Source organism: Anomaloglossus baeobatrachus, chromosome 1 (assembly GCF_048569485.1).
Source record: "Anomaloglossus baeobatrachus isolate aAnoBae1 chromosome 1, aAnoBae1.hap1, whole genome shotgun sequence".
Classification (NCBI taxonomy): domain Eukaryota; kingdom Metazoa; phylum Chordata; class Amphibia; order Anura; family Aromobatidae; genus Anomaloglossus; species Anomaloglossus baeobatrachus.
The window spans coordinates 184,881-207,590 of NC_134353.1; the positions used below are offsets into that span (position 1 = coordinate 184,881).

Here is a 22,710-nt window from a genome sequence, read left to right on the forward strand (position 1 = left end):
CAGCCTCTCTTATAGACAGAGCAGGAGCTGCATCCAAACCGCACGGAATAAGTGACATGTTGCTTTTTGGAACGCAGCGATTTGGAACAAAATTTAGGCATCCAAATCGCTGCACTGTCAAACGCAACGTGCGCATGGATTATGCACAATCTTCATAGATTGGGCTGGGGACGCAGGACGCATGCAGTTACGCTGTGGTGCAGAACGCAGTGTAAATGCATGAAATTTGGCAGCGTGCGCACACAGCCTTATAGTCTGACAAATACGGTATTTTCAAGCATTTTCATTGATTTTCACTTGAATTTGTGCTTTTTAACTCCTTTTTTTTCAAATGCATCAGGTGACAGTCAGTGACCTGATCGCCGTTTTCAAATCCGGCACTTTGTATATAAGGATCTCTTGTGCACTGTATCTGGATGTACATCAGTGGTTTTGTTCTCCTGATGGAGTCGTTTGGACTCTGAAACGCGTTGAATAATAAAAATCACGCAGATTAACTCTTGGATTCATCTCCTGCTTATATCCACGACCGCACGATTAACCCTCTCTTTCTTCCGGTTACTACTTTAATCCACTGGGTACGTGGCAGCTGACGTGGTTTGACATCATGCTCTAATGGTAGTTGTGACCCTCACAGCTCCCGAAGGTGAGTTTTTTCCAAATCTCCTTTATTTCACTCCACTAGGACAATGCACTATTTACACCATTTTGTCTCCTCCAGATTTTATTCTACTGTGTGTGTATATGTGTAATATACAGTTAGGTCCAGAAATATTTGGACAGTGACACAATTTTGGCGAGTTGGGCTCTGCATGCCACCACATTGGATTTGAAATGAAACCTCTACAACAGAATTCAAGTGCAGATTGTAACGTTTAATTTGAAGGTTTGAACAAAAATATCTGATAGAAATTGTAGGAATTGTACACATTTCTTTACAAACACTCCACATTTTAGGAGGTCAAAAGTAATTGGACAAATAAACCAAACCCAAACAAAATATTTTTATTTTCAATATTTTGTTGCGAATCCTTTGGAGGCAATCACTGCCTTAAGTCTGGAACCCATGGACATCACCAAACGCTGGGTTTCCTCCTTCTTAATGCTTTGCCAGGCCTTTACAGCCGCAGCCTTCAGGTCTTGCTTGTTTGTGGGTCTTTCCGTCTTAAGTCTGGATTTGAGCAAGTGAAATGCATGCTCAATTGGGTTAAGATCTGGTGATTGACTTGGCCATTGCAGAATGTTCCACTTTTTTGCACTCATGAACTCCTGGGTAGCTTTGGCTGTATGCTTGGGGTCATTGTCCATCTATACTATGAAGCGCCGTCCGATCAACTTTGCGGCATTTGGCTGAATCTGGGCTGAAAGTATATCCCGGTACACTTCAGAATTCATCCGGCTACTCTTGTCTGCTGTTATGTCATCAATAAACACAAGTGACCCAGTGCCATTGAAAGCCATGCATGCCCATGCCATCACGTTGCCTCCACCATGTTTTACAGAGGATGTGGTGTGCCTTGGATCATGTGCCGTTCCCTTTCTTCTCCAAACTTTTTTCTTCCCATCATTCTGGTACAGGTTGATCTTTGTCTCATCTGTCCATAGAATACTTTTCCAGAACTGAGCTGGCTTCATGAGGTGTTTTTCAGCAAATTTAACTCTGGCCTGTCTATTTTTGGAATTGATGAATGGTTTGCATCTAGATGTGAACCCTTTGTATTTACTTTCATGGAGTCTTCTCTTTACTGTTGACTTAGAGACAGATACACCTACTTCACTGAGAGTGTTCTGGACTTCAGTTGATGTTGTGAACGGGTTCTTCTTCACCAAAGAAAGTATGCGGCGATCATTCACCACTGTTGTCATCCATGGACGCACAGGCCTTTTTGAGTTCCCAAGCTCACCAGTCAATTCCTTTTTTCTCAGAATATACCCGACTGTTGATTTTGCTACTCCAAGCATGTCTGCTATCTCTCTGATGGATTTTTTCTTTTTTTTCAGCCTCAGGATGTTCTGCTTCACCTCAATTGAGAGTTCCTTAGACCGCATGTTGTCTGGTCACAGCAACAGCTTCCAAATGCAAAACCACACACCTGTAATCAACCCCAGACCTTTTAACTACTTCATTGATTACAGGTTAACGAGGGAGACGCCTTCAGAGTTAATTGCAGCCCTTAGAGTCCCTTGTCCTATTACTTTTGGTCCCTTTAAAAAGAGGAGGCTATGCATTACAGAGCTTTGATTCCTAAACCATTTCTCCGATTTGGATGTGAAAACTCTCATATTGCAGCTGGGAGTGTGCACTTTCAGCCCATATTATATATATAATTGTATTTCTAAACATGTTTTTGTAAACAGCTAAAATAACAAAACTTGTGTCACTGTCCAAATATTTCTGGACCTAACTGTATATATAATATATATACAGTACAGACCAAAAGTTTGGACACACCTCATTCAAAGAGTTTTCCTTATTTTCATGACTCTGAAAATTGTAGATTCACATTTAAGGCATCAAAACTATGAATTAAAACATGTGGAATTAAATACTTAACAAAAAAGTATGAAACAACTGAAAATATGTCTTATATTCTAGGTTCTTCACAGTGGCCACCTTTTGCTTTGATTACTGCTTTGCACACTCTTGGCATTCTCTTGATGAGCTTCAAGAGGTAGTCACCGGAAATGGTCTTCCAACAGTCTTGAAGGAGTTCCCAGAGATTCTTAGCACTTGTTGGCTCTTTTGCCTTCACTCTGCGGTCCAGCTCACCCCAAACCATCTCGATTGGGTTCAGGTCTGGTGACTGTGGAGGCCAGGTCATCTGGCGAAGCACCCCATCACTCTCCTTCTTAGTCAAATAGCTCTTACACAGCCTGGAGGTGTTTTGGGGGTCATTGTACTGTTGAAAAATAAATGATGGTCCAAGTAAACGCAAACCGGATGGAATAGCATGCCGCTGCAAGATGCTGTGGTAGCCACGCTGGTTCAGTATGCCTTCAATCTTGAATAAATCCCTAACAGTGTCACCAGCAAAGCACCCCCACACCATCACACCTCCTCCATGCTTCACGGTGGGAACCAGGCATGTAGAGTCCATCCGTTCACCTTTTCTGCGTCGCACAAAGACACGGTGGTTGGATCCAAAGATCTCAAATTTGGACTCATCAAACCAAAGCACAGATTTCCGCTGGTCTAATGTCCATTCCTTGTGTTCTTTAGCCCAAACAATTGTCTTCTGCTTGTTGCCTGTCCTGGGCAGTGGTTTCCTAGCAGCTATTTTACTATGAAGGCCTGCTGCACAAAGTCTCCTCTTAATAGTTGTTCTAGAGTTGTGTCTGCTGCTATACCTCTGTGCGGCATTGACCTGGTCTCTAATCTGAGCTGCTGTTAACTTGCGATTTCTGAGGCTCGTGACTCGGATAAATTTATCCTCCGCAGCAGAAATGACTCTTGGTCTTTCTTTCCTGGGGCGGGCCTCATGTGAGCCAGTTTCTTTGTAGCGTTTGATGGTTTTTGCCACTGCACTTGGGGACACTTTCAAAGTTTTCACAATTTTTTAGACTGACTGACCTTCATTTCTTAAAGTAATTATGGCCACTCGTTTTTCTTTACTTAGCTGCTTTTTTCTTGCCATAATACAAATTCTAATATTCTATTCAGTAGGCCTATCAGCCGTGTATCCACCAGACTTCTGCACAACACAACTGATGGTCCCAACCCCATTTATAAGGCAAGAAATCCCACTTATTAAACCTGGCAGGGCGCACCTGTGAAGTCAAGACCATTTCCAGTGACCACCTCTTGAAGCTCATGCAGAGAATGACAAAAGTGTGCAAAGCAGTAATCACCGCAAAACGTGGCTACTTTGAAGAACCTAGAATATAAGACATACTTTCAGTTGTTTCACACTTTTTTGTTAATTATTTCATTCCACATGTGTTAATTCATAGTTTTGATGCCTTCAATGTGAATCTACAATTTTCAGAGTCATGACAATAAAGAAAACTCTTTGAATGAGAAGGTGTGTCCAAACTTTTGGTCTGTATATATATATATATTGTGATGATGCACATAGATCACACGTGGCATCATTAGGGGGTTACTCAGCTTGCATCGAGGTAGGCACAGAAGGCACTTTGTATAAAACGTCCAGGCGACTTTATTAACAGCTCATCACCAGGCATGCCATCAGAATAGGAAATAAATGGCCTTAAAGTGCAGGAATATGGAAAAACAGATTCCAAACATCGGCCCTTCAGAGTCAGTCCTGCACATAAGTCCCAGCAGAGACTTCTCACAAGAGGTCTTCTCGCCTCTGCACGCTGACCCCGGTCAGTATATCAATCCCTCACTCATGGGTTCATTCCTGGAGGTTTCACCCCACCTCCACACACAGACCATGTGCTAAACAGACTGATACCATTTTAAACCATGTGGCCTGTCAGCCCCATGTCAAACACTCCCATGGGCAGAGGTATGTGGATAGCCAGACTCGCCCATCTCTCTGGATATCCGCAAGACCTGGCCCAGAAATGCCCTAACAAGCCTTGTGGCACTACAAGTGCTAGAGCAGATATATATATATATATATATATATATATATATATATATATATATATATATATATATGTGTGTGTATATATAGTGTGCATATGGTGTGAATGGAGTGTATATATGGGTGTGAATAGTGTGTTTGTATATATATATATATATATATATATATATATATATATATATACAGTCAGGGCCAGAAATATTTGGACAGTGACACAAGTTTGTTATTTTAGCTGTTTACAAAAACATGTTCAGAAATACAATTATATATATAATATGGGCTGAAAGTGCACACTCCCAGCTGCAATATGAGAGTTTTCACATCCAAATCGGAGAAAGGGTTTAGGAATCACAGCTCTGTAATGCATAGCCTCCTCTTTTTCAAGGGACCAAAAGTAATTGGACAAGGGACTCTAAGGGCTGCAATTAACTCTGAAGGCGTCTCCCTCGTTAACCTGTAATCAATGAAGTAGTTAAAAGGTCTGGGGTTGATTACAGGTGTGTGGTTTTGCATTTGGAAGCTGTTGCTGTGACCAGACAACATGCGGTCTAAGGAACTCTCAATTGAGGTGAAGCAGAACATCCTGAGGCTGAAAAAAAAGAAAAAATCCATCAGAGAGATAGCAGACATGCTTGGAGTAGCAAAATCAACAGTTGGGTATATTCTGAGAAAAAAGGAATTGACTGGTGAGCTTGGGAACTCAAAAAGGCCTGGGCGTCCACGGATGACAACAGTGGTGGATGATCGCCGCATACTTTCTTTGGTGAAGAAGAACCCGTTCACAACATCAACTGAAGTCCAGAACACTCTCAGTGAAGTAGGTGTATCTGTCTCTAAGTCAACAGTAAAGAGAAGACTCCATGAAAGTAAATACAAAGGGTTCACATCTAGATGCAAACCATTCATCAATTCCAAAAATAGACAGGCCAGAGTTAAATTTGCTGAAAAACACCTCATGAAGCCAGCTCAGTTCTGGAAAAGTATTCTATGGACAGATGAGACAAAGATCAACCTGTACCAGAATGATGGGAAGAAAAAAGTTTGGAGAAGAAAGGGAACGGCACATGATCCAAGGCACACCACATCCTCTGTAAAACATGGTGGAGGCAACGTGATGGCATGGGCATGCATGGCTTTCAATGGCACTGGGTCACTTGTGTTTATTGATGACATAACAGCAGACAAGAGTAGCCAGATGAATTCTGAAGTGTACCGGGATATACTTTCAGCCCAGATTCAGCCAAATGCCGCAAAGTTGATCGGACGGCGCTTCATAGTACAGATGGACAATGACCCCAAGCATACAGCCAAAGCTACCCAGGAGTTCATGAGTGCAAAAAAGTGGAACATTCTGCAATGGCCAAGTCAATCACCAGATCTTAACCCAATTGAGCATGCATTTCACTTGCTCAAAATCCAGACTTAAGACAGAAAGACCCACAAACAAGCAAGACCTGAAGGCTGCGGCTGTAAAGGCCTGGCAAAGCATTAAGAAGGAGGAAACCCAGCGTTTGGTGATGTCCATGGGTTCCAGACTTAAGGCAGTGATTGCCTCCAAAGGATTCGCAACAAAATATTGAAAATAAAAATATTTTGTTTGGGTTTGGTTTATTTGTCCAATTACTTTTGACCTCCTAAAATGTGGAGTGTTTGTAAAGAAATGTGTACAATTCCTACAATTTCTATCAGATATTTTTGTTCAAACCTTCAAATTAAACGTTACAATCTGCACTTGAATTCTGTTGTAGAGGTTTCATTTCAAATCCAATGTGGTGGCATGCAGAGCCCAACTCGCGAAAATTGTATCACTGTCCAAATATTTCTGGACCTAACTGTATGTGTATGTATTTATATATACGTGTGTGTGTGTGTGTGTGTGTATAATGTGTGTTTTGTTTATATAGTGTGCATATGGGTGTGAATAGTGTGCGTATAAACTGTGTGTGTGTGTGTATATGTGTATTTGTGTGTGTATGTATATATATATATATATATATATATATGTGTGTGTACAGCTCTGTCAAAAATTAAGAGACCGCTGCACAATGTTCAGCTTTTCAGATTTTTCTCTTTCTATTTCTGAGTAAAATGTAAATTGTTCTTTATTCTATAATCTACTGACATCGTCTCCAAATTTCCAAGCAATAAATGTTGTATTTATTTTCTGAAAATGAGAAATGGTGAAAATAACAAAACAATGCATTGTTTTCACCTCAAATAATGCAAAGAAAACAAGGTCATAATCATTTACACACAATACTAATAATGTTTTACCTCAGGAAGATTCAGAAATCAATATTTTGTGGCATAACCATGGTTATTAATCACAGCTTTCATGCATCTTGGCTGCTTTCCTCCAGTTTTCACATGGCTTTTGGGGGACCTTATGCCACTCCTGTAAGCAGTTCTTATTTGTTTGATGGCTTGTGACTATCCATCTTCCTCTTGATTACATTACAGAGGTTTTCAATGAGGTTCAGGTCTGGAGATTGGGCTGGCCATGACAGGGTTTTGATGTGGTGGTACTTCATCCACACATTGATTGACCTAGCTGTGTGGCATGGTGCATTGTCCTGCTGGAAAAAACAGTCCTCAGAGTTGGGGAACATTGCCTGAGCAGAAGGAAGCAAGTGTTTTTCCAGGATAACCTTGTATGCGGCTTGAGTCATACGTCCTTCGCAAAGTTTAATCTGCCCAATTCCAGCCTTGCTGAAGCATCCCCAGATCATCACCGATCCTCCACCAAATTTCACAGTGGGTGCAAGACACTGTGGCTTACATGCCTCTCCAGGTCTCAGTGTAACCATTAGATGACCACTTGTTGAAAAAGCTGAAAATTAGACCCATCAGAGAACATTACCTTACTCCAGTCCTCTATGGTCCAATCCTTATGGTCTTTGGGAAGCTTCAGCCTGGCTCTCTTTTGCTTCTCATTGATAAAAGGCTTTTTTCTAGCTTAAAGCTGGCTTTACACGCTGCGATATCGGTCCCGATATTGCTAGCGTGGGTACCCACCCCCATCTGTTGTGCGACACGGGCAAATCGCTGCCCGTGCCGCACAACATCGCCCAGACCCGTCATACATACTTACCTGCCCGGCGACGTCGCTGTGACCGGCGAACCGCCTCCTTTCTAAGGGGGCGGTCCGTGCGGCGTCACAGCGACGTCACTGAGCGGCCGCCCAATAGCAGCGGAGGGGCGGAGCTGAGCGGGATGAACATCCCGCCCACCTCGTTCCTTCCACATAGCGGCCGGGAGGCAGGTAAGGAGAGCGTCCTCGTTCCTGCGGTGTCACACATAGCGATGTGTGCTGTCGCAGGAACGAGGAACAACCTCGTTACTGCTGCAGTAACAATTTTTGAGAATGGACCCCCATGTCACCGATGAGCGATTTTGCACGTTTTTGCAACGATGCAAAATCGCTCATCGGTGTCACACGCAACGGCATCGCTAAAGCGGCCGGATGTGTGTCACCAATTCCGTAACCCCAATGAGTTCGCATTAGCGATGTCGTAGCATGTAAAGCGGCCTTTACATGACTTGAGCCCTGCCTCTAGAGCCTGTTCCGAACTGTTCTTGCCGTGCACTTCACCCCAGCTGCCATTTGCCATTCCTTTTGTAGGTCACTTGATGTCATCCTGCGGTTGCTGAGTGACATTGGAAAAAGATAACAGTCATCCCGGTCAGTGTTGAGTCGCTTTCGCCCTCTGCCAGTCTGTAGCTTTGTTGTCCCCAATGTCTGCTGCTTGACCTTGTTGTAATGGACTGCCGTCTTAGAAATTTTAAGGATGGAGGCAACATGACGCTCACTGTATCCCTCTACTAGTAAAGCCAGAATTCAGCCCTTCTTTTCCTCACTCAAGACTTTTCTTTTCAGTTCCTTTGGCATGGGTTACAAGTTATTTTTGCATTCCTATTAATTTTGGGATATTACTAGCACTTGTTTTGCCATCCAGCTTGTGCTATTGCAGGAGGATTGTGAAGACCACAGCAGGGATTTTTATACTTTCCCTCGTTAAATAAGCTTTGGTTCAGGTGATCACCTAATCAGAAGCACATTAAGTAGAATGAGGTGACTGGTGGAATCCACCTGAACGGCTGTCAGACATGTAGAGGAGATGATTGTTATATAACTGTTCCGTGGTGTGGTCCTGGATTTGTTGTGATTATATCCGTCTCCTCCCTTATATATGACATTTGTATTATGTGACTCACAAATATAAAGTTCATGATTGAATTTCTGTGTAACGTTTACATATCTGAGGGTCTGCCAAGCTCCTATACTGTGGTCATTCACAATTAATTGTATTTTTTATTTGTAATAAAATGTCCTTGTTTTTCTTTGTGCAAAAAAGACTCCGATTCTCTTCCTTTTTCAAAACCTCCCCAACTCTATCCACTTCAATAGGGTATGCAGAAATGTACAGGTGAGCAGTGGGTGCATCAAACACTTTTGTGATTTCTTGTAGATATGACATAAGTGTTGGGAATGCCCAGGTAATCCATGGCTTTATGAAGGCTATGCCATTAATGATAATGTCTGACTTAGTCTTTTCTTCCATTAGACAGGCACCTGGAGGACTAGGTCCCTTCAGGTCCTCCAGTTTATCTTCTGAATGAATAACCAAGCATGGATGAGGACAGGACTGAGATTACCAGAAGAGTGTTACATCTCACCTTGGAGATCCTCTACTTGCTGAGCAAAGAGGTAACTTCTTCTATGTTCTGTCTATCCTATATGTTATTACAGATATATTCTAGATCTGTGTGTGTCACAGGGTTAGATCAATCTGCAATATGTAAGATGTGAATAGCAAAATGGTAAATGATGGATCCTGCCCAGTTCCTTCACACTAGTCCTGTCCTGCTTTCTACCTTCAGAGAACGGTAGACACATCCAACTTACACACCCATTGCAGTACAGCAGGAGCCGAGTGTCATGCGAGTATCCCTGCGACTGAGGTCCAACTGTGCGAGTGGACCTCAGCTGCGAGGGGCGGGCCGGCACTGAGGAGGAGAGGGATTTATCTCCCTCTCCTCTGTAGCCGGCTATTTTGATTCTCGCTCTGCACTCACATTACACCGGTGTACTGCGAGTGCAGTACGATTTTTCTCTCGCCTCATACACTTGAATGGGTGCGAGAGAAAACAGGATCGCATTACATACACAGCATGCTGCGATTGTTTTCTCGGTCCGATTAGGACTGAGAAAATAATCGCTCATGTGCGATGACACACAGGCTAAAATTGGTCCGAGTGGAATGCGATGTTTTATCGCACTCCACTCACACATTTTTCTCGCCGTGTGGCTAAAGGCCGCTTTACACGCTACAACATCGCTAATGCGATGTCATTGGGGTCACGGAATTTGTGACGCACATCCGGCCGCATTAGCGATGTCGTTGTGTGTGACACCTATGAGTGATTTTGAATTGTCGCAAAAACGTTCAAAATCGTTCATCGTGACATGGGGGTCCCTTCTCAAATATCGCTGCTGCAGCGTGTACGATGTAGTTCGTCGCTCCTGCGGCAGCACACATCGCTCTGTGTGACGCCGCAGGAACGAGGAACCTCACCTTACCTGCCGCCGCCCGCAATGCGGAAGGAAGGAGGTGGGTGGGATGTCACGTCCCGCTCATCTCCGCCCCTCTGCTTTGATTGGGCGGGTGCTTAGTGACGTCGTTGTGACGCCGCATGGACCGTTCCCTTAGAAAGGAGCTGGTTCGCCGGTCACAGCGACGTCGCAGAGCAGGTAAGTAATGTGACGGGTCCGGGCGATGTTGTGCGCCACGGGCAGCAATTTGCCCGTGTCGCACAACCAATGGGGGCGGGTACCCACGCTAGCAATATCGGTACCGATATCGCAGCGTGTAAAGTGGCCTTTAGGCCTATCACTTATAAAGCTAATACAAAATTATCAATATTTATATATATATTGCTTAAATAGTTAAGCAATGCGAGGTATATAATATTAACCATAACAATTCCTCCCTTTTTATTATTACAGACCATTTGTCCGTTAGCTTAATAACCATGCTATGACAGCCTGGAGGGGACGAGTCCCATTCACTGACGGACATTTTGCCTGTAGCTCTCATCATTATATATTTACTAGAGGAGCACGATGATATTTTGCAGATATGATAACTGACGGCCTGTGGTTCTTGTCCCTATGTGACTCTTTACATAGTGTTGTCATAACAAATATACCAATTCAAGCTGCACATACCCTAGTAGTAACCAACATTCACATCTATAGGATGTTTTGCAGAATGCCCATCAGCCACCCACCCTTGAACCAATTGGAGGGGGGGGGGGGGCGATTGTCTGCAGCTTGTTTATATAGGGAAAGGTTAGGAAAAATATCTAGGACAGTGGGATCAATTGCCCCATAGTATCCATAGAGTTTTTTTACAGCAATGTGGCATGGGTCTTGCACCACAGAGTCTGTGCGGACAGGCGCCCTCATACCTCATGCAACAGCTAAAACTGCTTTTCTGCTCAGCCCCAGTCACATGAAGGCAACATTAGCTTCATAGACGGTCATTGCTAGACACATATAAGGATAGTAAGAGCGGTAGATGAGTGAAAGGTAGCTGCATGCCGGCCAGTCTGGAGCGCTCCTGCTACCGGCAACACACAACAAGGAGTCAGACCCCATTCAAAAGTACAATAAGGGATATTGAAAACCAAAACCTACTAACATTCCCTTAAAAAGGTAAAGCTTTATTAGTAATAATATTAGCTTTATTAGTAATAATATTAGAAAATACCAAAGGTGAAAACAACACAAGTCAAAAAAGACACTGAAAATAATAATTTATTATTCACATTACCATAAGAGGGAGACAGGGCCCAGGGTGAATTCCCGAGGCTTTCTCTACCTAGCCGCGGAGGTTGGCACCCTAATTATAGCGAAATTGCGCCCCCACTCAGCGATGGCACACCCTCAAAGACCCTACACTCAGCAGCTATACTGATGGGCTTACAAAACACATGTGAGTGATGAACATAGAATACCACCGTATCTGAAATTATTCTAGTAGTGTGAACTCTATGTGAACTGAGTCTGTTAATTCCAAATAGACAATTCAGTTATATTAAATATAAACTAGAAAAGAAAAACAGGAAAAAGGGGGTATTTTACAAGATACTGACCCAATTTCTTGCTGTTGTCTTAGGTCACATATAAAGTAGAAGCTCTTAAGGCTACTTTACACACTGCGATATCGGTCCCGATATCGCTAGTGTGGGTACCCGCCCCCATCTGTTGCGCGACACGGGCAAATTGCTGCCCGTGCCGCACAACATCGCCCAGACCCGTCACACATACTTACCTGCCCGGCGACGTCGCTGTGACCGGCGAACCGCCTCCTTTCTAAGGGGGCGGTCCGTGCGGCGTCACAGCGACGTCACTGAGCGGCCGCCCAATAGCAGCGGAGGGGCGGAGCTGAGCGGGACGTAACATCCCGCCCACCTCCTTCCTTCCGCATTGGGGCCGGCGGCAGGTAAGGAGAGCTTCCTCGTTCCTGCGGTGTCACACGGAGCGATGTGTGCTGCCGCAGGAACGAGGAACAACCTCGTTACTGCTGCAGTAACGATTTTTGAGAATGGACCCCCATGTCACCGATGAGCGATTTTACACGTTTTTGCAACGATGCAAAATCGCTCATCGGTGTCACACGCAACGGCATCGCTAATGCGGCCGGATGTGCGTCACCAATTCCGTGACCCCAACGAGTTTGCATTAGCGATGTCGTAGCGTGTAAAGCCCCCTTTAGACACCGTTTCCAAATCACTCAGCATTCAGGAATGAAACAAACAGGTCCTAAACCGCATTTAAGTTTGTGCAGGTAACTGTTACTGTGCAGTATTATTAGGCAACTTAATAAAAACCAAATCTATTCCCATCTCACTTGTTTATTTTCACCAGGTAAACCAATATAACTGCACAAAATTTAGAAATAAACATTTCTGACATGCAAAAACAAAACCAAAAAAATTAGTGACCATTATAGCCCCCGTTCTTTCTGATGACACTCAACAGCCGACCATCCATAGATTCTGTCAGTTGCTTGATCTGTTTACGATCAACATTGCGTGCAGCAGCCACCACAGCCTCCAGACACTGCTCCCAGAGGTGGACTGTTTTCCCTCCCTGTAGATCTCACATTTTATGAGGCACCACAGGTTCTCTATGGGGTTCAGATCAGGTGAACAAGGGGGCCATGTCATTATTTTTTCATCTTTTAGACCTTTACTGACCAGCCACGCTGTGGAGTAGTTGGATGCATGTGATGGAGCATTGTCCTGCATGAAAATCATGTTTTTCTTGAACGATAGCGACTTCTTCCTGTACCACTGCTTGAAGAAGTTGTCTTCCAGAACCTGGCAGTAGGTCTGGGAGTTGAGCTTCACTCCATCCTCAACCCGAAAAGGTCCCACAAGTTGATCTTTGATGATACCAGCCCAGACCAGTACCCCACCTCCACCTTGCTGGCGTCTGAGTCGGAGTAGAGCTCTCTGCCCTTTATTCATCAGCCTCTGGCCCATCCATCTTGCCCATCAAGAGTCACTCTCATTTCATCAGTCCATAAAAGCTTTGAAAAATCAGTCTTAAGATATGTCTTGGCCCAGTCTTGAGGTTTTATCTCATGTTTCTTGTTCAGAGGTGGTGGTTTTTCAGCCTTCCTTACCTTGGCCATGTTCCTGAGTACGGAACACCTTGTGCTTTTTGATACTCTACTAACGTTGCAGCTCTGAAATATGGCCAAACTGGTGGCAAATGGCATCTTGGCAGCTTCACGCTTGATTTTCCTCAATTCATGGGCAGTTATTTTGCGCCTTTTTTGCCCAACGCGCTTCTTGCGACCCTGTTGGCTATTTGATTTGCCATGAAACGCTTGATTGTTCTGTGATCACGCTTCAAAAGTTTGGCAACTTCAAGACTGCTGCATCCCTCTGCAAGACATCTCACAATTTTGGACTTTTCAGAGCTCGTTAAATCACTCTTTTGACCCATTTTGCCAAAGGAAAGGAAGTTGTCTAATAATAGGGTGTTGATGTCATTACACCGCACCCCTCCTCATTACAGAGATGCACATCACCTGATTTACTTAATTGGTAGTTGGCTCTCAGCCTATACAGCTTGGAGTAGGGCAACATGTATAAAACCATGTGATCAAAATACTCATTCGCCTAATAATTCTGCACACAGTATATGCATATGTGCCCAATGACAACTAAACGTATCATTCAGCCCGACGCCTTTCAGTGTAATAGGGGGTTAATCAGGGGCATCTTAAATGAGACATTAAACTGATGCACATTGCTGTGCCCCTGAGCAGGTGGTAGAACCTGCAATTAAAGATGAAGTAATTTTTGGTTAGAATGAACTCCAGCATTTGTAGAGCAATTCTGTTATGCGCTCCACACTGGATCCCTCTTGTCTGAAGATAGTATTCGACCACTCTCAATCCGACGTTGTGGGGAATTATTATTACCCTTCCCGCGCGGGCTCACAATCTACAGGAGGAGAGAGGACCCTGCCCGCGAGGGCTCACAGTCTGTAGGAGGAGAGAGGACCCTGCCCGCGAGGGCTCACAGTCTACAGGAGGGGAGAGGACCCTACCTGCGTGGGCTCACAGTCTACAAGGGATGGGTGAGGATACAGTAGGTGAGGGAATACAACTGTATAATGACTCTACATCGATGTAGGATAAGATCGTATTTTCCTCAACTGTTATCCCTTCTAGCTTTCTCAGAATGTCCATGGTATCTTTAAGATATGTGGGTAGCGATGTTACAAAGTGACGTAATATCTGGTCAATATATGTATTTGCATTCTGGGACAGGGCATCAATCCCCAACAGTCGGTCATCCTTTAAGGGGACTGGTAGCCTTATAGATTTTAGGGAGTGAGTAAAAGGTTGCAATCCTTGGAAATTTTCGAATCATAAAGTGATACTCATCTTTAGATATTAATTTATTTCTAAAAGCCTCCTTAACTATTGTAGATAGTTCACGATGTATTCCATCATGGGGTCACGTCGTAAGATCTCATACGTGTCTTTATCAGTCAACAATCTATGACACTTTGCTAGATAGCTGTAACGGTCCATTACCACCACGTTGCCACCATTGTTGGAAGGCTTAATTATGATGTTACCATTATTTTCCAAGGACGACAATGCCTCTCTCATGTATGTTTAGTTTGGTAGGGGAAGAATCATGTCTTGCGTTAATTTTGGCTAGGTCTTTCGTCAGTAGTTTACAAAATATGTCAACACTGTCTAGTTCTCCTGTGGGCAGCATCTTAGGGCTCTTATTCTTTAATGAAGAGAAGTGACGCTCTCCTGGGTTTCTATTGCTTTCCTCTTCCTATTCCATCAGGATATTGAAGTCTGAGAGCAAATTGGTAGGTAAATCAAGTTGTGTACACTTTGCACGGTCAAAAGTAGCAAAGTGCATCCTCCATTTTTTTCCCTCCCAAAGAGGTGAAGATCTTTCACCTAGGAGAAGGCATCATATTTTACTGTGGGGACAAACGTGAGGCCTTCCTGTAAGAACAGTGTTTTTCATTTGAAAGGGTATAATTAGATTGCTAACCTGGTTATTACCTCCCTCTCCCACTAACGATTGTTCCCCCGCTGAGATGACCAATTCTTCAGGTCATACGGCCCTAATTCTCTCATCTCTAAAAAAGAGGAGGACAACAAGGAGAATTTGATGGTGTAGGAGGCCCTGATGTCTCCAAACCTCCCTGACGACACCTTTGAAAAGACTTTCCTCCCCTTTCTGATACACCCTTCCATTTTCTCCTATTAAAACTTTTATATCTGGAGGGTTCTTTTGGTCCTTTTACCAAAGTCCAAAGATTAAATGTCTGTTGATGATAAGTCACAAGGATTCACCCTTTTATTATCTTTGAAAAAGGAATAGGCTCGTTTCTCCTTGAAGTCATTAATATCCCTAATAAACCGCTTGTGTTTGTGATCTTTTAGACTTAAGGGTACTTTACACGCTGCGACATCGCTAACGATTTATTGTCGGGGTCACAGTGTTTGTGACGCACATCCGGCGTCATTAGCGACATCACAGTGTGTGACAGGCAGGAGCGACCTTAAATGATCGCAAAAGAGGCAAAAATCGTTGGTATCTGAGAGATAGTTCATTTACCAAAAATCGTTGTCTCGTACGTAGCGAGGTTGTTCCTCGTTCCTGTGGCATCACACATCGCTATGTGTGACACCGCAGGAGTGACGATCATCTTCTTACCTCCGTCCACCGGCAATGAGGAAGGAAGGAGGTGGGCGGCATGTCCCGGCCGCTCATCCCCGCCCCTCCTCTGCTATTGGATGGCCGTTTTGTGACATTGCTGTGACGCCGAACGCACCTCCCCCTTGAAGGAGGGATTGTTCGGCTGTCACAGCGCCGTCGCAGGACAGGTATGTGCGTGTGACGCTGCCGTAGCGATAATGTTCGCTACGGTAGCGATCACCACATATCGCATCAACAACGGGGGTGGGTGCTAATGCTCGGGACATCGCTAGCGATGTTGCAGCGTGTAAGGCACCCTTTAGTCTATATTTATCAATATTTGACTTCAGGGAAGCCTCCAGGTTCAGGAATTCAGCATCAGTTTTGTATTTAAGAGCTGAATCTATTAGGCCCTGTAATTTCACAGATGTGAAAAAAGTGTTGCTTTTTCTTTTTCAAGGAGTGTTACATCTCGTGGCTCTCCTCTTGCAAGGAATGAGGTGGTCCCCCATTCCTTGTCTGCCGCGACCCCTCCTGCTCAGCAGCGCCAAAGGTCTGGGAGACTGCAGGAGTTTCCTCCTCCTAGATGCAGCAGTAGGGTGACACCTAGTGGTTTACTCCTTGTAAGGAATGGAGTGGTCTCCCATCCCTTGCCTGCCACGTGCCCTCCTGCTCGGCATCGCAGAGGGTCGGAGTGGTTGCACAGTGTGCAAAGGATAGATGCTCAGGGAAGCAGCAAGACTTCCCTTAGCTCTGCACATTGTGAAACCGAAGATCCCGCCTTTATGACCCAGAGGCAGGAGGTTGAGCATGTGCCCCACGTGACGTCTTCTGATTCGCTCACTGGTATCACACGGCCAGATAACGAGGCTGGTGATGTGCTGAATCCTGACTGGCCGGGCCAGGACGTCACAGATCATGATTGGGTCACATCCGTCTCGCGCCCGCCCTTGGCTGGAGCTACATCTCCTTAAAAACCCCTCCTGCCATCATGGCGGCGCGCGACCGTCCTTCTATGTTTGGATGTCTGGCAGCGTGCTGCCACGCCACTGTACAGACGTCATTGTATTTTGCAGGTCTCGCCCCTGCCTTGCTGCTCCGGCAGTATTCCGTTGAACAGGCTGTGTTCCTGTCCCAGGTGAGCTCCTTGAATCTCTGTCGGACTCACCTGGTTTCTGAAGCACACGTGCGTGGGCACCTCTGTGCTACCCTCGTGCCATATTCCTGTGACTCCCGCTGGCACACGTGCGTAGGCACCTCTGTGCGTCCCCGTGCAACAGGTACACCGAGTTGTGAGCCCCGTGCCATACAACCCTCACGGGTTAGGGCGGACAGGTGTACGCAGATCGTCTGTGACATTCCAGACGATCGCTAGCAGCAACCCGCTCACTCTTCTCCCACCATAGCAGCGGTCCCTTACACCGCACAGTGGACCTTGACCGGCGGAAGCTGTCCATATACCATCTTGTCACGCTTCCCCGGGTCCCCCTCGTAACAAAGGAGGATGTTCATAAACTTCAATGAAGACAATACCGATTCCTCCTCCCGCTTAGCCGACAACTCGGCAGAACTAGACCTCAATGTGGGAACTATTGTCATCCTTAAACCCCTTGGAACCACTTTGTGTTTTATATAATTTTCTAGTGACTGGCCCTCCCACCAAGATGTAATATTTTCTTTATATCCCACCAATAAATCTGAAAAGACTCTCAGGGACTGTGTATGTGTGGAAATACCTTCACAAGATAACTCCGAAAAAGCTTCTCTAGCATCATGGAGCCAGGGGTTATTGGCGATGGGTCCTGATAGAAAACCAGCCATAATAATTAGTCAGACCCCATTCAAAAGTACAATAAGGGATCTTGAAAACCAAAACCTACTAACATTCCCTTAAAAAGCTAAAGCTTTATTAGTAATAATATTAGAAAACGCCAAGGAAAAACACAAGTCAGAAAAGACACTGAAAATAATAATTTATTATTCACATTACCATAAGAGGGAGACAGGGCCCAGGGCGAATTCCCGAGGCTTTCTCTACCTAGCTGCGGAGGTTGGCACCCTAATTATAGCAAAATGGCGCCCCCACTCAGCGTCGGCACAAGTAGACCCAATCAGTGTTAGTCTGGTAACTGACTATGCTAAAACGAAGGATACCTCAAATATGAGGACATTATAATGAAGGTGACCGAAAAGTCCAAATATTGTGTGTGGTGTGACAGCTAGAGCCCACATAAAACATTGGGTGGAATAATGGTAACTAGCGCCCCATAAGTGGAGTTTACCATTCTGGAAAAAAGGGTGTAGGATAAACGAGTGGTGACTGCCCTGGTAGATGAAACAGATTACGTAACCTTCCCCAAAAAAGACATTTTCTTTGGACATTCATATTAATGACTGGTTGGAGATCAGCAGTGCCCCCTGCTAGACAACATGGCACCCAATTTTAAACTATTTAGCTTCATTAAATAAATATATTGATTGGCCATTTACATTTTTTCATTTTTAGGCTGGGTGGGCCAGCAGAGAGAATGGTATTGAGGGTGTAGAACAATACCACCCCCTCCCCTCCCCCCCCACACACACACAGTACAGCCCGTATTCACTTTTTTTTTCCTTCAATAAGGTCCGCGGTAATCCATAGTGATGACTCATAACATTCCCCCAAAAAGTGAACCTGAAAGACAAAAAAAGATAGCAATTATTAAAGAAATTAATACAAAAGACACTCTCAAGTCTTTAAATCCTTCTCTTGCTTCTGAGTCCTCCACCTCCTCTAGGGCCACCACCTGTGCCCTCAATTTCTCCCTGCATCAAGTGGCCTCTTCTCCTCAACATCACACACAGTACCTTGCTCAGAGGTGGCACCACAATTACTCTTGTTTCCCCCCCATGTCACAGCTTTCTAACTTCCCAACTGACTGTGAGGAACCAAAACATGGGCGAGTCTGCACAGCTGTCCACACATTCTAGTCCATGGACATCATTATTATCTATTTTTAAGAAAGAAAAAATCCATCGTAATCCATAGTGACATCTTTCAAGGTACCCCAAAAGCAAACCTTAAACACATAAAGAAAATTATTAAAGAAATAAAGAGTACACAAAAGACACCCCTCATTTAAACAATTTATTTCCCTGCAAAAATCCCTAAGCCTCCAACACACCATGGACTGTGTCCTCTCAAAAGCACGTGGACTGGGACCTCACAAAAACACGCGGACTGGGACCTCACAAAAGCACGCGAACTGGGACCTCACAAAAGCACGCGGACTGGGACCTCACAAAAGCACGCGGACTGGGACCTCACAAAAGCACGCGGACTGGGACCTCACAAAAGCACGCGGACTGGGACCTCACAAAAGCACGTGGACTGGGACCTGACAAAAGCACGAGGACTGGGACCTGACAAAAGCACGCAGACTGGGACCTCTCAAAAGCACACGGACTGGGACCTCTCAAAAGCACACGGACTGGGACCTCTCAAAAGCACGCGGACTGGGACCTCTCAAAAACACGCGGACTGGGACCTCTCAAAAACACGCGGACTGGGACCCCTCAAAAACACGCGGACTGGGACCCCTCAAAAACACGCGGACTGGGACCTTACAAAAACACGCGGACTGGGACCTTACAAAAACACGCGGACTGGGACCTTACAAAAACACGCAGACTGGGACCTCACAAAAGCACATGGACTGGGACCTCACAAAATCATCCGACACATGAGCTCCTTCTTGCTGCTTGATCTGCAACATGCTTCTGGTATTGTTATGATTAGAAATAGTGCTGACTACTGGGATGCGACTCTGTTAAATCCATGGTATGAGAGTCAATTTTGCCAGATACTTCCCCCCCTGGTAAATTACTCGCACATTTTGGAGTATTGAAACATTGAAACACTATCTAAGGCCGGTTTCGGACGTCCGTGTTTAATCAGGTACCAGTCACACGCATGGTTATGGTCATACATGTGTCACACGTGTGACATCCATGTTTGCATACGTGTGACAGGTACTGGAGAAAACCTGGGTCTGTGAATTAAAAAGATTTTCCATATTTACCTGCTTTCTTCGGCTCTGCCGCCTCACGCTCCCGACCCCCGCTCATTATATTCATCTATTATTCACTGCACTCAGGCGCTGGAAGCCGGAGCAGCGCTGGGGACAGCACTTGGTATAGCACCGCCGAGGACAGCATCGCGGGGACAGGTGAGTATTCTGCAAGCACAGTGACATACAGTAGGTCCATTGGAGTTCCCAATGAACTCTGATTATATCCTGATGACACCCCCGCGACACCCACGCTACAGCTTCACGGGTTCATCAGAGTTCATTGGGAACTATGATGAGTACCCGATGCTGTCCCCGTGATGCTCCGGCTTCCATGTTCTCACTACACACACACACTATATACTGAGCACATATACACACATATGTATACACACAAAGCAGACACACATGGATACACCGAGCACATACACACATAGCGCACATGCATGTATACACTGAACACACACACTCTGCTGTATACTCACCCAGCAATGCGGTCCCCGGCACTGAAGTGTATCGCGATGCCCCAGCTCCTCAGTGCAGTGAATATTCAGTGAGCATAATGAGCCCCCGCTCATTATCAGGAGCTGAAGGCAGCAGAGCCGGAAAACAGCATCACTGGATACAGGTAAATATAGAAAATATTTTTATTAAAAAGACCCATGTTTTCTTCGGGACGTGTCACACGGATCACATCAGTGTGCGATCCATGTGACACCCGTGCTGCCGGTCATGAGAGGTCACACGGTCTGTGTGAAAACACGGACGTGTGAGTAACAGCAAATAATAACATGGGTACGTGTGGCATCCGTTTTAAAAACAGATGTCACACATACCTGAACCACGGACGTCTGAAACCAGCCTACAGTGGCTTTCCCCGAGGTAGCTATGAGGTACATAGCGTGCACGGCCAGTCTAGACTTCAAACCCCAGGAAGGTTGAAACAACATTGCAGAAACATTCACAGCAGCTGCAATTTCTGTCATTTTTGGACACATTTTTTCTTAGACCATCGCATGCAGCAGCAACACTGAGTAGAGGTCTGACACATAGTGAACGACTGGAGAGGATGGTGCAGGAGTATCTAGAGTTCAGTATCCATGCCATCGGGGGAGGGGAGGAGGAGAGGGGGGTGGTTGGACCCTTTTATGCTTTGGTCTTTAAAAACAGAAGAGTGTCCTGAGCTCGACAGTCACGTCTTGGAGGTTTTGTCATTCTCTGCATCCAGCGTTCTCTCAGAACATGTGTTCAGCGCTGCTGGTGGTATCCTGACAGATAATTGCAGCCGTCTGACCCCGGAAAGTGTAGACCGCCTAGCATTCATCAAGATGAACACGTCATGGATGTCCAATGATTTTTCCACCCCGGTAGCAGACTGTGCAGACTAGGCGAGGATGGAGTTTTCAGTGTGCCGCATTGATCTCGCATTATTGCAGTCTGACACCTTTCTCGTGGCTTCTGTGGCAGTTGTTGCTACGGTTGCTGATGTTACTAACAAGTGCCTGGGTGGCGCAACAATTAATCAATGTGTCCACCGCTGTTACTCTTACAATTTGGCCTTTTTTATGCTAATTTTATTCTGAAAATTGTGACTGTGCCATCTATTTCTATCTAAGCGGTGGTGTAATATGACCCTTATGCAAGCCGTGCTGCAATGTATTATAGTTGTATCACAAATGATGGATTAGATACAAGGCAGGGGGGTGATCTGAACAGCTGGGGATCCACAGGTCACAGCTGGGCATCCACAGGTCACCGCTGGGCATCCACAGGTCACAGCTGGGGATCCACAGGTCACAGCTGGGCATCCACAGGTCACAGCTGGGCATCCACAGGTCACAGCTGGGCATCCACAGGTCACAGCTGGGCATCCACAGGTCACAGCTGGGCATGCACAGGTCACAGCTGGGCATCCACAGGTCACAGCTGGGCATCCACAGGACACAGCGGGGGATCCACAGGTCACAACTGGGCATGCACAGGTCACAGCTGGGCATCCACAGGTCACAGCTGGGCATGCACAGGTCACAGCTGGGCATTCACAGGTCACAGCTGGGCATCCACAGGACACAGCGGGGCATGCACAGGTCACAGCTGGGCATCCACAGGTCACAGCTGGGCATCCACAGGTCACAGCTGGGCATCCACAGGTCACAGCTGGGCATGCACAGGTCACAGCTGGGCATCCACAGGTCACAGCTGGGGATCCACAGGTCACAGCTGGGGATCCACAGGTCACAACTGGGCATCCACAGGTCACAGTGGGGCATCCACAGGTCACAGCTGGGCATCCACAGGTCACAGCTGGGCATGCACAGGTCACAGCTGGGCATGCACAGGTCACAGCTGGGCATCCACAGGTCACAGCTGGGCATGGGCATCCACAGGTCACAGCTGGGCATCCACAGGTCACAGCTGGGCATCCACAGGTCACAGCTGGGCATCCACAGGTCACAGCTGGGCATGCACAGGTCACAGCTGGGCATCCACAGGTCACAGCTGGGCATCCACAGGACACAGCGGGGCATCCACAGGTCACAGCTGGGCATCCACAGGTCACAGCGGGGCATGCACAGGTCACAGCTGGGCATCCACAGGTCACAGCGGGGCATCCACAGGACACAGCGGGGCATGCACAGGACACAGCTGGGCATCCACAGGTCACAGCGGGGCATCCACAGGTCACAGCTGGGCATGCACAGGTCACAGCTGGGCATCCACAGGTCACAGCTGGGCATCTACAGGTCACAGTGGGGCATGCACAGGTCACAGCTGGGCATCCACAGGTCACAGCTGGGCATCCACAGGACACAGCGGGGCATCCACAGGACACAGCTGGGCATCCA

General features: G+C 46.0%; 1 protein-coding gene across 4 annotated transcripts in view; it reads left to right on the plus strand.

Moving 5' to 3' along the window:
* The window catches only part of LOC142303692 (uncharacterized), a 172,288-nt gene that overhangs the window by 14,675 nt on the left and 134,903 nt on the right, over positions 1 to 22,710 (plus strand). For 3 of the 4 annotated variants that reach the window (XM_075345298.1, XM_075345327.1, XM_075345319.1), the window contains exon 2: positions 9,122 to 9,264. In XM_075345298.1, coding sequence (XP_075201413.1) covers positions 9,187 to 9,264 — 78 coding nt within the window. In that variant the 5' untranslated portion in view covers positions 9,122 to 9,186. Of the gene's footprint in view, positions 1 to 8,176; positions 8,239 to 9,121; positions 9,265 to 22,710 lie in introns of those variants that run through there. The other variant, XM_075345309.1, reaches the window with a different exon arrangement.